Below are 13130 nucleotides of genomic sequence, written 5' to 3'. Positions count from 1 at the left end.
TTGCACCTGTCACCCCTAGGCTTTCAAATACTGGCCAAAGCTCTTGCTGCCCCCATAGTGCCTTTTTTAGGCAAGGCTCAAAAGTCAAACCCACCTGTGTAAACAGCACAATTAACAAAAAACTGAGTGTTATGCTACTCAATGCCAGGAGTTTAAATCTCAAAATGCACGCGCTCGAAGCACTCCTCAGTATGGAGAAAGTTGACATCTGTGCAGTAACTGAAACCTGGTTTAAGGCTCCAGAAAGCACCCCAGCACTAATGGGTTATAATCCATACCACACGTTTCGGCCACAGAACATGGACCGAAACACAAAAGGAGGGGGTGTATCCATATTCATCAAGGATACCTACACCTCCAGGTTAGTGGCGCAGCATGATACCTCTGAGATCATCCATGTGAAACTAACATCGGGCAAATCTGCAATGTAAATTGTGGCCTGCTACAGCTCACCCTCCAGGACCCAGGACCACCACTCCACCTTTCTGGAGACACTGGAAAACATGAAGGTCCTACCAAACACCCTGATATTGGGCAATTTCAATTACCCTACCATTCACTGGGAAAACTACTCGAGTCCAAACTCCCAGGCCCAGCACTTCCTGGAATTCATCAACGCAACTGCCCTGGATCAGCTGGTAAACTCCCGTACCAGAGGTGAAAACATATTGGACCTGGTCATCACCAACATGGGCAACAGGTGTTCCACACCGGAGGTCAACCCGTCACTGGTTAGATCAGAACATAAACTAATCACTCTGTATGTCCACAACCCACCACCACCCCCAACTAAGGAAACCACAGTAAAAAACTTTTCTAAAGCAAACTTCACCTTACTTAAGACAGAGGTGGTAAGTTTCACAGCCCCCACGCTAAAGGATAATGCTGCCCAAGATGCAGAAACCTTGACAAATGCACTGTATGAGCACCTACAAAGATGCATGGATCGTGCCATCCCTAGCAAAACCAAGACTCACTCCTCTAAGAGAAGGAAACCAGTTTGGTGAACCCCTGCCATAAACAGGTTATACAATAGAAGGAGGAAACTAGTTCAGAAAAAAAGCAAATCCCAAGAAGGAAAGACATCCCTGATCAGTATCAGTAAGAAACTAAGGTCCCTCATGAAATCATCCAAGGCTAACTACAAAATAAAAACAGCCAAGGATTCAAAAGATAACCACAAAGCCTTCTTTAGCTATGTTAAGATTCTAAGTGGCAACTCGCAGATATGCACTGAACTAGTGCAAAACAGCACAAAATATACTGAACCTACTGATATTGCCAACATCCTGGCAGATAGATTCAGTGCAAACTTCACCCACCTCTCACTTACAAAAGGGCCCACAACAATACCGGAAAAGTGTATTGTCCCAAAAATCACAGGTGCACAGGTGAAAACAGCCCTTTCAAAAGCCAAAAACACAGCGTCAATGGGACCAGATGGTGTCCCAGGCTGCATCTTGCACGAACTACAGAATGAACTAACCCCCCACCTAAACACGCTGTTCAACCTCAGCCTCTCCACAGGCCACGTGCCCATAGAATGGCACACAGCAACGGTTATTCCTCTCCACAAAGGAGGGGTCACAACTGACCCTGGGAACTATCACCCCATAAGCCTGACAAGCCTGGTCTGCAAGGCTATGGAGCGCATCATCATGGAACTCATTAACAAAGACATTGGGAACCTCCAAACACTTGACCCGACCCAGTTCGGCTTTGTTAAGGGCAGATCATGCCTACTAAACCTGGTTGACTTCTTTGAGACAGTCACCAAGGCCATAGATGAGGGAAAGGTGGTTCACACAGCCTACCTTGACCTCGCCAAGGCTTTTGACACCATTCCCCACTTGGGTATTACAGAAAAACTCACCAGCCTGAACATAAACCCCTACATCACGAGATGGGTTGCCAACTGTCTTACAGACAGAATTCACACGGTAAGAAGAGTGAGCTCCAGGTCCAACTCTAAACCACTCACAAGGGGTGTCCCACAAGGCTTGGTGCTGGGACCCCTACTGTTCGGCATATACTTCTCAGAAGTACAGGCAAACACAGGACTATGGCTAACCATGTTCACCAATAACTGCAACTGGGAGCCATAATTGACTCTCTGGCTGACAAGGACATCCTCCACAAGGGCCTTATCGAGACGTACACCTGGTGTCAAAGTCATGGCCTCAAGCTAAATGCCAAAAAATGCATAGTCATCCTGTTTGGGAAAAACAAAACACCCGTGAATTACCACATGGGGGCAGCCCCCTTAATATAGAAGGGGTAATAAGAGATCTGGGGACCCAGGTAGACAGTAATCTCTCCTATGACAATCATACTGCCAAAGTAGTTAGGAAATCCTTCTATGTGGCCCATCTAATTACTAAAGGTAGGATTGCATCTCTACACTTTTAGCATACACACAGTGTGCCCTTTCAGTTAACAGGTCCTGCTGTGGAATACTAGTCCAGTTGTTTATTTGTGCTGTCATAAAATTAATACAGTCTGTTCATTCCAGTTTCTCTGGTATAACAGAAAATCTCAAGTTTTCCCTACGTGTTGTCTCCTCTAGTTCTACCATTGTTTGAAGCGTCTCTTCTTGAGCGTCTCATACTCAGCCAGCCTTTTCTTCATTCTGACCTCTAATTGTTGCAGTTTTATCAGCTCATCTAAATATTTTTTAAAGTTTCTTCCATTTTTCCAGGCTTTTGTTAGTGGAGTTGATATACTCCTTTAGCATTTTGTTTATTTTAATCAGCTGTGAGCAGCACATTTGACTTACTGTTTTCCCTAGATTACTGGAAGTCATGAATCGCACCAAAGCTGGAGCTTGAACTGCTTTTTGCTGAACAGCTGCAGGATTCTTCCCTACCAGTGTTTGCTCCTCACCTTTTGTGGTTGATTTTCTTTCAGATTATCTGAATTTCTTCTTTGCTGGCACCCAGGCAGTGCACTTGCTAGCCAGTAATTGAAATTTACCCCAAAAGTCAAAGTGACTGGCTCTGTTTTCTGAGTTTCTGTTTCCACACCTGGGAGAGGTGAAATTAAGCTGTTACTCAGTGTACAGCCATCTTGGAAGTATCCGATAATTACCTCTGCTTTGGCTACCATGTAGCAATGGTTGTCGGCAGATCTTATCACTTGGTGCAAGGGAATATCAAACAGATCTAAAAATAATATTTCTCCTTTCTAGTCAGCACTGATCAGACCAATTACAGAATGCAATGCCCCCTTTGGGAAGTACCTCATCATAGATATCAAACAGCTGGAAAACCCCAGAGGTTCCTAACAAAGAGAATCACGTTTAAAATGCCTCAGCTGCTAGATAAAACAAGTAGCATTTAGCACTGTCCTTCTTTTCTGTGTTTTATATGCTCCTCAGAGGAGTCCTGTGCTTTGCCTTTTGAGCAAAGACCCAATAGTCCACGGTATCTTGTACCTTCACAAATCGAACAGGTCTGCAAATACCAGAAGAAAGCATCTAAACCTGCTTCATCAGATCAATAAAACAAGGTGGAGAGAAAGATTTCTTACTCAGGGTCTCCTATACCTTTGAATATATTCCCTCCACAGATAAAGCAATATGATAGACTACCTTCCTTAAATCAGGACCTGGATAATTGGATGGGTATACATAAAATCACCCCAGGCTTCACTGACATAGGCATCCTTGAGAGGGGAGGCACAGTTTAGTCTGGCAATATGTAATAGTCACAAGACTGATTAGCCTTGAAAGTTTTGGGATTCCTTTGATTCCTGATATATAGATATCACATGGAGGTATCATACAAACATACCATGTTCGAAACTTATAAATGTTGACGTTGCTAACCTCCTAATCGATATAAGCAATGTCAAAATGGCAGTGTTGATGCTGCAAGCATAATATCAGAACATGCAAAAGTAAAAGATCATTTTTTTGCAGGAGGACAAGCTTTCCTGCATCCCATTTATAAGGAGATGTACCTCCACACCCCAAAAGATTGCTCATCTTGCACACCTGTTGACTATGGAGGTCTGGATCAGGTAACTTTGAGGGAAAACAGTGAAATAGCACAAGGCTGATGATGCATTTGCTTTGTTACGGGTGAAGCTGCTGAAAGAAACTTGTCACTGTCATTCAGACCAAGCCTGCTGAAAAATACAGATTTTTATAAAGGAGCTTTGGATACTACATCTCTTAATGCCCAAGGAACAATCAGTGCTATGCAATAGCAAAGAGAAAGTGTATGTAACGGAAAATATCAGAAAGCCAAACAAGACTTTCCATTAAACTATATGCCACTGTGGTTGCTATAAAACATGAACCAAATCTGTTAAAAATATAAAATAACACTTGTTCATATAAGGACTAAAGCGATATACTAGTAAATAGTTACTGCATCTGTGATGTGACAGAGGCTTTAGGTTTTAAAGCACAAGACATTAGTTTGCTTATTCATCTAGGACAGGAACATTTCTGTGACATTACATTTGAAATATTTTTCTTAAGCTTCTTAATAATTTTCTTAAGTTTGTAGAATCTTGTGAAGAAAAGCTGAGATTTTTTCATAAACGCATTACATTTTCTTAAATGTGAATGGGCAAAACAAATGATAAATAACTTTGTCAACAGTGTAATTTGTTAAAAAAGTAACTGACGAATAGTTTGGCCTGTCACATGGATGACTGTTACTTCTTTAAATATTAGTGAATATAAATACAGCATTCTCTCAGTGTTATTACTCCCAGTGGTGTATTAGTGAATATAAAATACAGCATTCCTTACTCCCAGTGGTGTATTAGTGAATATAAAATACAGCATTCACTTAGTGTTATTACTCCCAGTGGTGTATTAGTGAATATAAAATACAGCATTCCCTTAGTGTTATTACTCCCAGTGGTGTATTAGTGAATATAAAATACAGCATCTCCTTAGTTTATTACTCCCATGTTAAATCCATGAATATAAAATACAGCATTCCCTTAGTGTTATTACTCCCAGTGATGTATTAGTGAATATAAAATACAGCATTCCTTAGTGTTATTACTCCCAGTGGTGAATTAGTAAATATAAAATACAGCATTCTCTCAGTGTTATTACTCCCAGTGTGTACAAGAAAATCTACAATACTGTGCTCAGCCAAAAACATTACTTTTGTACAGTTAATTCTCCCCTTATAGGTGAATGTGATAAAAGATGTCAACTACACGGAAAATGAGACAAATTACTACAAAATGTAAACTGTCTTGTAATAAATCTCATAAAACATGAAATTTATGGCAGAGTCGTAACTAGGGCAGGGTAAACGGGGTACCTGCCCCAACTGCAAGTTGTAGGAAATGCAATTAAGCAGGTGTCGATAATGTGGGAATGCAGAACTAGCATTCGTGTATGAATGCCACACCTGCAATAATGGCATACACCTCTCAATTCCTTTGCTCAAGAATTCTAGTCCGGTAAAAATAATGGGAAAACAAAAGTCCAAAAGTAGAAAAATGTTTAGTATCAATCACTTTAAAATGTTCAGAGAATAAGAGGTTTTGCATCAACATACATTTCTGAACTATACAAAGTATGAAACTCTAAAATCTGGCATTATTCACAGACTGTAATCCTTCTTGGTAATTTACCAGATAACAAAAATTCTATGAGAAACGCATCAAAAATCCATCTATCCATCCATCCTCAACCCCTTTTTCCCATTTTGTACATGGGGTTGGGGTGTCACTTCAGCAGTGATAATCATTTCAAGCCAAGGCTTACACTACCAGGGGGGCTAGCTCTGCCTCAGTAGTTCATTTGTACCACTCACTCGCACACACATTCTCACCCACAGCCAATTTATAGTGTCCAGTCCACCTACTGCATGTCATTGGACTGTGGGAGGACATGCAGACTCCACACAGAAGGCATCCCAGCCAAGAATCAAACAGGGCAAAAAAAACAAGGTTTCACTGTGTATCAGTTTATAACAACCTATAAAAGATCTAAATTTGTCTTGTGACATAAACAGCATAAGTTAGAGAGATGAATATGTTTCTCGGAGAATCCCAACTTCTGCAACAGGCCCCTCATCCATGTGAAGCAGAGTTTCTCCTTATACTTACTTACGTATAGCTTGGACCAATGGATGAGTAATCAGAAATTCTCCCCTGGACTGATGCCTATATCTTTGATGGACAGAAGCAGTCAGTAAATCACCCCCATATAAATCAAATTTGTGGGTCACATTTGGGCTGCACAGCTAGGCTTATAAGGGCCCTAGCCATCATTAGCCCTTCAGCCTAATATACACCTATGAAGCTATTAGCTGTCTGTTAAATTTGTAGCTACAGTTTCAGAACAGAATTTTTTTTTTGAAGCTGCCAGGTGGTGTGACTGGCAAGACCTGATGGCCGGTATTGCAGTACCAACATTTGGTCATGAAATGTCAGTAGTATATTTTTGGTCAAATTTAAAGCATTGAGATGCTGAGTGTGTGATATTTTATGGTAGCAAGACAAGCTGCTTATTACATTTGCAACAAGCAATTTACTACAGTTTCAATACAAGATTTTTTTTTTGCTGCTCAACTTGAAGTTGAGGGGGATACCCACAAGTTTTGGAACCTTTACAGGGTGATAGAAGAGTTAGCTATGGTGCTGATTTATTTTCTGGTTGACTTACTGTGGTGTAATGCACGAGGAAGTAAATGTAACAGCATTTGACGGGGAACAAAATGATTCTATAAGTAAAATGCATATGTTTAACAGATGAAAATGAGCTACTTCATACAAATAAAAAACAGAGTGACAAAGGTTACCACAAGCAGCTAGTCTGTAGGTCTGGGGGTCTGTTGGTAAAGAAGGAAACAGATTTCAATGTTTTAATAAGAATCATGAAATTATTTCATTAGGAAAGGGGAAGAGAAATAAGAAAAGGAAACAAATGTTTCTATAACATAGGTGGGAGAGTGGCCTAATGGTTAAGGTGTTTGCCTTACAAACACAAGGTGCAGTGTTTGAGTCTCACAAGGGATAATTGACTAGGCTTAAAATGGCTTGCAAGACCAGTTAGCGTAGTACTATCTATGAACTTATGAACCTATGCATTAGTGAATATGTATTTTGTAAGTGTTAGAGATTTTTAACTGCAGTGTGAAAACAAATAAGGTTAAGACAGCAAAGTATGTTAACTGTTTAAAAACTTACTAAAGTATGGATAATTGTTAATATGACAGGATAAACGTAAATGTACAGAAGGGGTAATTAGGATTAAAACTGATTTCATTTTTTTTTCAGATCCTTTACAGGAACTAAAATGAGGCCAAAAGGTGGCAGGTTGAAAAGATCATCTACTAACTTTGGTTATTTTTGGAAATGAGGCCATTCAAAGGAAAGTAAAGGCGTAAGAAGACCGAGGAAGATATGGTACATAACCTGAGATGAAGATGGACATGTTACAATTATGGCAGAATCTTTGTGCCTCCAGCCTGTAAAGGTTATAGCTTTGGCAAAATCTTTATGCATCCTTTTATTATTCAAGCGTAAATTGGCTAATATCATAGAAAATGAAATAGAGGAATGTATAAAGAAGTAGAAATGGTCATCATCATCATCTTCTTTCGGCTGTTCCCGTTAGGGGTTGCCACAGCGGATCTTCTGTTTCTATTTCTTCCTGTCCTCTGCATCATGCTCTGTCACACCAACCACCTGCATGTCCTCTCACCACATCCATAAACCTTATCTTGGGCCTTCCTCTTTTCCTCTTACCTGGCAGCTCCATCCTTAGCATCCTTTTCCCAATATACCAAGCATCCCTCCTCAGCACATGTCCAAACCAACACAATCTCACCCCTCTTGCTTTGTCTCCAAACTGTCCAGCCTGAGCTGACCCTCTAATATACTGATTCCTAATCCTGTCCATCTTAGTCACACCCAGTGCAAATCTTAACATCTTTAACTCTGCCACATCCAGCTCTGACTCCTGCCTTTTCGTCAATGCCACCGTCTCCAACCCACATAACATAGCTGGTCTCACTACCCTCTTGTAGACCTTCCCTTTCACTCTTACTGGTACCCGCATGCCACAAATCACTCCTGACACTCTTCTCCACCCATTCCACCCTGCCTGTACTCTCTTCTTCACCTCTCTTCCACACTCACCATTACTCTGAACTGTTGATCCCACCTTACCAACTCTACTCCCTGCATCCTCACCATTCCTCTACCCTCCCTCACATTTACACACATATATTCTGTTTTAGCGTTGCTGACCTTCATTTCTCTCCTCTCTAAAGCATAGCTCCACCTCTCCAGGGTCTCCTCAACCTGGTCCCTACTCTCACTACATATCACAATGTCATCTGCCAACATCATAGTCCACGGGGCCTCCTGTCTGATCTCATCTGTCCATCACCACTGCAAATTAGAAAGGGCTCAGAGCTGATCCTTGATGTAATCCCACCTCCACCTTAAACATATCTGTCACACCCACCGCAGTCCTCACCAATGTCACACTACCCTCGTACATATCCTGTATCACTCTTACATACTTCTCTGCCACTCCCGACTTCCTCATACAATACCACAACTCCTCTCTAGGCACCCTGTCATATGCTTTCTCTAAGTCCACAAAGACACAATGCAACTCCTTCTGACCTTCTCTGTATTTCTCCAACAAAACTCTCAGAGCAAATATTGCACCTGTAGTGCTCTTTCCTGGCATTAAACCATACTGCTGATCACTAATCATCGCCTCCCTTCTTAACCTAGCTTCCACTACTCTTTCCCATACCTTCAAGCTGTGACTGATCAATTTTATCCCTCTGTAGTTACTGCAGCTCTGCACATCACCCTTATTCTTAAAGATCGGCACCAAAACACTTTTTCTTCACTCGTCAGGCATCCTCTGCCTTTTCAAAATTTCATTAAACAATCTGGTTAAAAATTGCACTGCCATTTCACCTAAGCACCTCCATGCTTCAACTGGTATGTCATCTGGGCCAACAGCCTTTCCATTCTTCACCCTCTTCATAGCTGTCCTTACTTCCTCCTTGCTAATCTGTTTCACTTCCTGATTCACTATCCCCACATCATCTAACTTTCTTTCTCTCTCACTCTCTTCATTCATCAGTCCTTCGAAGTACTCTTTCCATCTACTCAATACACTCTTCCTCACTTGTGAGTACGTTTCCCTCACTATCCTTTATCACCCTTACCTGCTGCACATCTTTCCCATCTATGTCCCTCTGTCTAGCCAATTGGTACAGGTCCTTTTCTCCCTCTTTAGTGTCCAATCTCTCATACAACTCTCCATATCCCTTATCCTTAGCCTTCGCCACCTCTCTCTTTGCCATGCGTCTCATCTCCTTATACTCATGTCCACTTTCTTCATCTCTTTGACAATCCCACTTCTTCTTTGCCAGCCTCTTCCTTTGTATACTCTCCTGTACATCCTCATTCCACCACCAGGTTTCCTTGTCCTCCTTATACAAACAAATCTTAAGAAACATTAGTTAAGGAATATTATTATATGATGTAAGCAGAAGATTAGAAAGTCTAAGGAAGAAAACAGAAATATACAAATTTAATAAGGAAAAAAATGACAGTGATGTACTATATTCCACTGTCTGTTCTAAGGAGTGATCTAGAAACACGAACTGGATAGCATGAAGGGGGATTCTGTTTGGGCATTAATAATCCCAGTAGCAGGGTAAATGTAGAGCATGAGTTTTCTGGATCAGACAGGAAACAAAAGCTTACCAGGTTAGGGAACTGATTCTAGAAGACCCATTCCAGCCACATCCTTTGAGAATCATAATATAACCAAAACACAGAGCATATGTCAAACATTTAAAACACATAAATATATACAGACTGAGGATCAGACATTAATAAACATTACTAACTAAGCAATTATAAAACAAACAGTCTTGTAAAAGAAATGCAAACTTAAATACAGAGCATAAATAAGTATTACAATCTGGCAGAAAGGTTAATTGCATACATCTAGATTTTGTTTAAAATTCAAAGTCAGTGAGAAATAAAATGCGGTCAGATAAGATCTATGCACTGGCTGATTCACATTTCTATATTTCTGTAGTCTCTGGGTCTCGGTTTAGCACAACATATGGTATATACTACATTCTAAGCATGTGATACAGAACAGGAATCAATCTTCCAGCATAAGGGCAATACGTATAATTTTTTATGTTAGCTTGAACTCCTGATTTAAAATAAACTTAATTATTCACAGAAAATAATGTACAGCACAGACCTCTGTAAAGTATCAATCTGCAGCTCTGTGAGAATAGTTTCACTTACACCAAAACAAACTACAGAAATGAAGGACATAAGAATAAGGCACCTTTTACAGTTTAACGTGACAAGGTATACTTATTTTCCACAAACTATTTCCACTGTATCTCCTGGCAGCTCAGAATTTCTTATCTGAAGCTTTATGCTCTCTTGTTCCTTCCTTTCTAATGCTACACAACCTGCACTGTTCACAAACACAAGCTCTGCTGCCTCTAAAGCTTTCAGAATTAGAAGAACAAAGTGCAATCAGCCATGAATAAAAACAAGTTTTCTCATCAGGACAGAAATTGTTACCTCCAGCTTCATGATGCCTTGTTTCAGCCTCTGGTTGCAGAATCCAGACTGTTCAGGAACAACTGCTGCCCACATGGGCATAAAAAATAGACACAATAAACCCAGAAATCTGAGTACTTCTGTAACTTCCTGCAGAGACAACTTTTGTGTAACCAAACACTTAACTTCCTGTCCATATGAAATGTGTTCCTACACCTCTCCATGACCTAATTAATATTCATCATATGAATCTATGAGGAACATAGAAGAGGAAGGGCTTGTTCGAATATTTAACAAGACAAACACAAAACTCCCCACCTCAGTATTAGCTTATTAATATGTATGACATAAATCTGTGAGAAAGATACAGGCTACATACCTCTCAACCGTTGAGAATTTCACAGAATGTCTGCATTTTTGGCTCATATTTTTGGCCTATTCTTCATAACATTTGTGGCTTTCAGCAAATCTTTGAGGACTGAAGTAAATAATAACAGACAGTTGAGTTTCGGATTTCATATCTTCAAAAAAAAATTCATGTTACTGAAAAACCTGTTATTCTATCAACTTTCTAAGTTTCTAAGGACAATATTTATTTTATTTTGTTAACCAGGACAGGACACTGATCACAATAGCCCATTTGCCCCTGAGTTTGTCTTTGTCTCCAACTGTTTTTGGCTTTCTCCAGAATTCTTGTGCTAAGAGCTTGAGAGGCATGGGAGCATAGCTCTCAACCTTTTAAGAGGCCAGTGTGGAACACAAACCCTAGCAATGTGTGACAATCAGTCAAAATGTGGAACACCCTATTTTTGCAATGCGCGAAACATGCCACTGCTATGGGGCCTAGAACATTTATAAAATTCAATACAACACACTTGAATCAGATACAAAACATTTATTATACAACCTGCAATACCATTACCACACCATAAGTACAGGAAACAGCACTTCTGTACAAATCAAAAATAAAATCACACTGTCATTAATTCACTTGCTACATTTACATTATCTAAACACACCTGTTAGAATGCTGTTCTTGCACTACACATCATACATTAGATACACCAGAAGCACACTTACTGTATGCTGCTGTGGCTTTCTTAGCAGCATCTAACACATTTTGGCAGGTTAAGATCACAGCAGTCCAGTTCTTGACTCATTTTCACTGCTAATAATAAGTTCAATGTTTTTGAATTGACAGACTGTCGCAATTCAGTTTTCACTGTCCGCACCATGCTAAGTGCTCTTTCAGCTTGTGCGTTTGAGTGTGGCAAGCAAAGTATAGTCATCAAAAGCTGCTTAAAGAGTGGCAGTTTCCCATCAATGCAAAGGTCCCTAAGAAGGTGTGCCCAGTACTTGGACATGCATGAATGGGGCCCATTCACTGGACCTGTCAGGTTCCCTGTGTCCTCAAGCTGATACTGGGTAAACTCATCAATTAATTGTTCAGCCTCAGCATCATTTTCACTGACACCTAGACAGAAACCAACATCCCTGACAAGTCCAGAAGAAATGTCCAATGTTTTAGCAGGATTAATACGGAATGCAGCATCTTTCATTAAGTGATCCTGCATGGGAAATTTTTAAGCATTTTCTGCAGCACTGCAGCATAGAATGCTAAAACTTTTTTATAAAAGTTAAATTCAATAACTGTGCTGGCAACATCCTCCTCATGGCTACTCATGTACTATTTAACTTCATAGCCAATATGCAGCTCACTGTTGACTGAACACAGCTACTGTCAGTCAACACTGAAATATCAGTCTTTGATTACTCTGACATGAGTTGCAGGTCAGAGAAGTCTACCAGCATATTACTGCAGGAGTTTATGCACAGTGACATGTAGTGTCAGTAGCTGCAGGTCTGAGGAGTCTGCCAGCATACTGCTGCAGGAGTTTATGCACAGTGGCATGTAGTGTCAGTAGCTGCAGGTCTGAGGAGTCTGCCAGCATACTGCAGCAGGAAATTATGCACAGTGGCATGCAGTGTCAGAAGGTGACTTTCTCAGCTTTGAATCTGGATGTTGAACTCCAATAAAGATTCCAGTGCATATTTATGAAACACAAAAATCATTTTCAATTCATGACTCTGTAGGTGTTTAGAGATCAAGTCAATCTTAGTAGATTGTGGCTCCACATACAAAAAATATGAATTCAGAGCTGGCCACATCTAGTAAGTGCATGTGTAATAATCCTGAGGCCATCAGTGTCTGTGAATAAAGCGAATTCCTGCAGTTTTTGTTGTCTTTGTGCACTAGAACTTAAATGTCAGTACACATCAGATATAAGTTCTTCAACCGGTGACTGTACTGCTTTTACACCAGCCTTACTACATATATCTGCCAGGTGGCACAGACACCCCACATTTACAATGGTAAGCTTCACCTCCTTTAAATGAGATAACATTGAATTGTGTTTTCCAATCATTGAGGCAGCATTGTCAGAAGAAAAGGCCACACTGTCAAAAATTGGAATGTTAAATTGTGTCAGAGTGGACATTAAACCATCAAACAGTGCATGTCCAGTTCCTGACACACATTCTGGCATATTAAGGAACCATATTACATTTTTGCCTGCCCTTTC

The 13130-nt window shown here is 40.4% G+C and overlaps 1 protein-coding gene across 1 annotated transcript in view; it reads right to left on the bottom strand.

The window, feature by feature from the left end:
* The window catches only part of LOC122798725 (zinc finger protein 260-like), a 104207-nt gene extending 93500 nt beyond the window's left edge, over positions 1-10707 (bottom strand). Inside the window, exon 1 of the mRNA XM_044067824.1 lies at positions 10570-10707. Coding sequence (XP_043923759.1) covers positions 10570-10650 — 81 coding nt within the window. The 5' untranslated portion in view covers positions 10651-10707. The remainder of the gene's footprint in view (positions 1-10569) is intronic.
* Between the last annotated feature and the right edge of the window lie 2423 nt (positions 10708-13130).

The sequence above is a fragment of the Protopterus annectens genome, chromosome 3.part1 (genome assembly GCF_019279795.1).
Source record: "Protopterus annectens isolate FY-2018-M chromosome 3.part1, PAN1.0, whole genome shotgun sequence".
NCBI lineage: Eukaryota > Metazoa > Chordata > Ceratodontiformes > Protopteridae > Protopterus > Protopterus annectens.
Note: the sequence above shows the minus strand (reverse complement) of the source record. Positions and strands in the feature narration are given on the sequence as shown.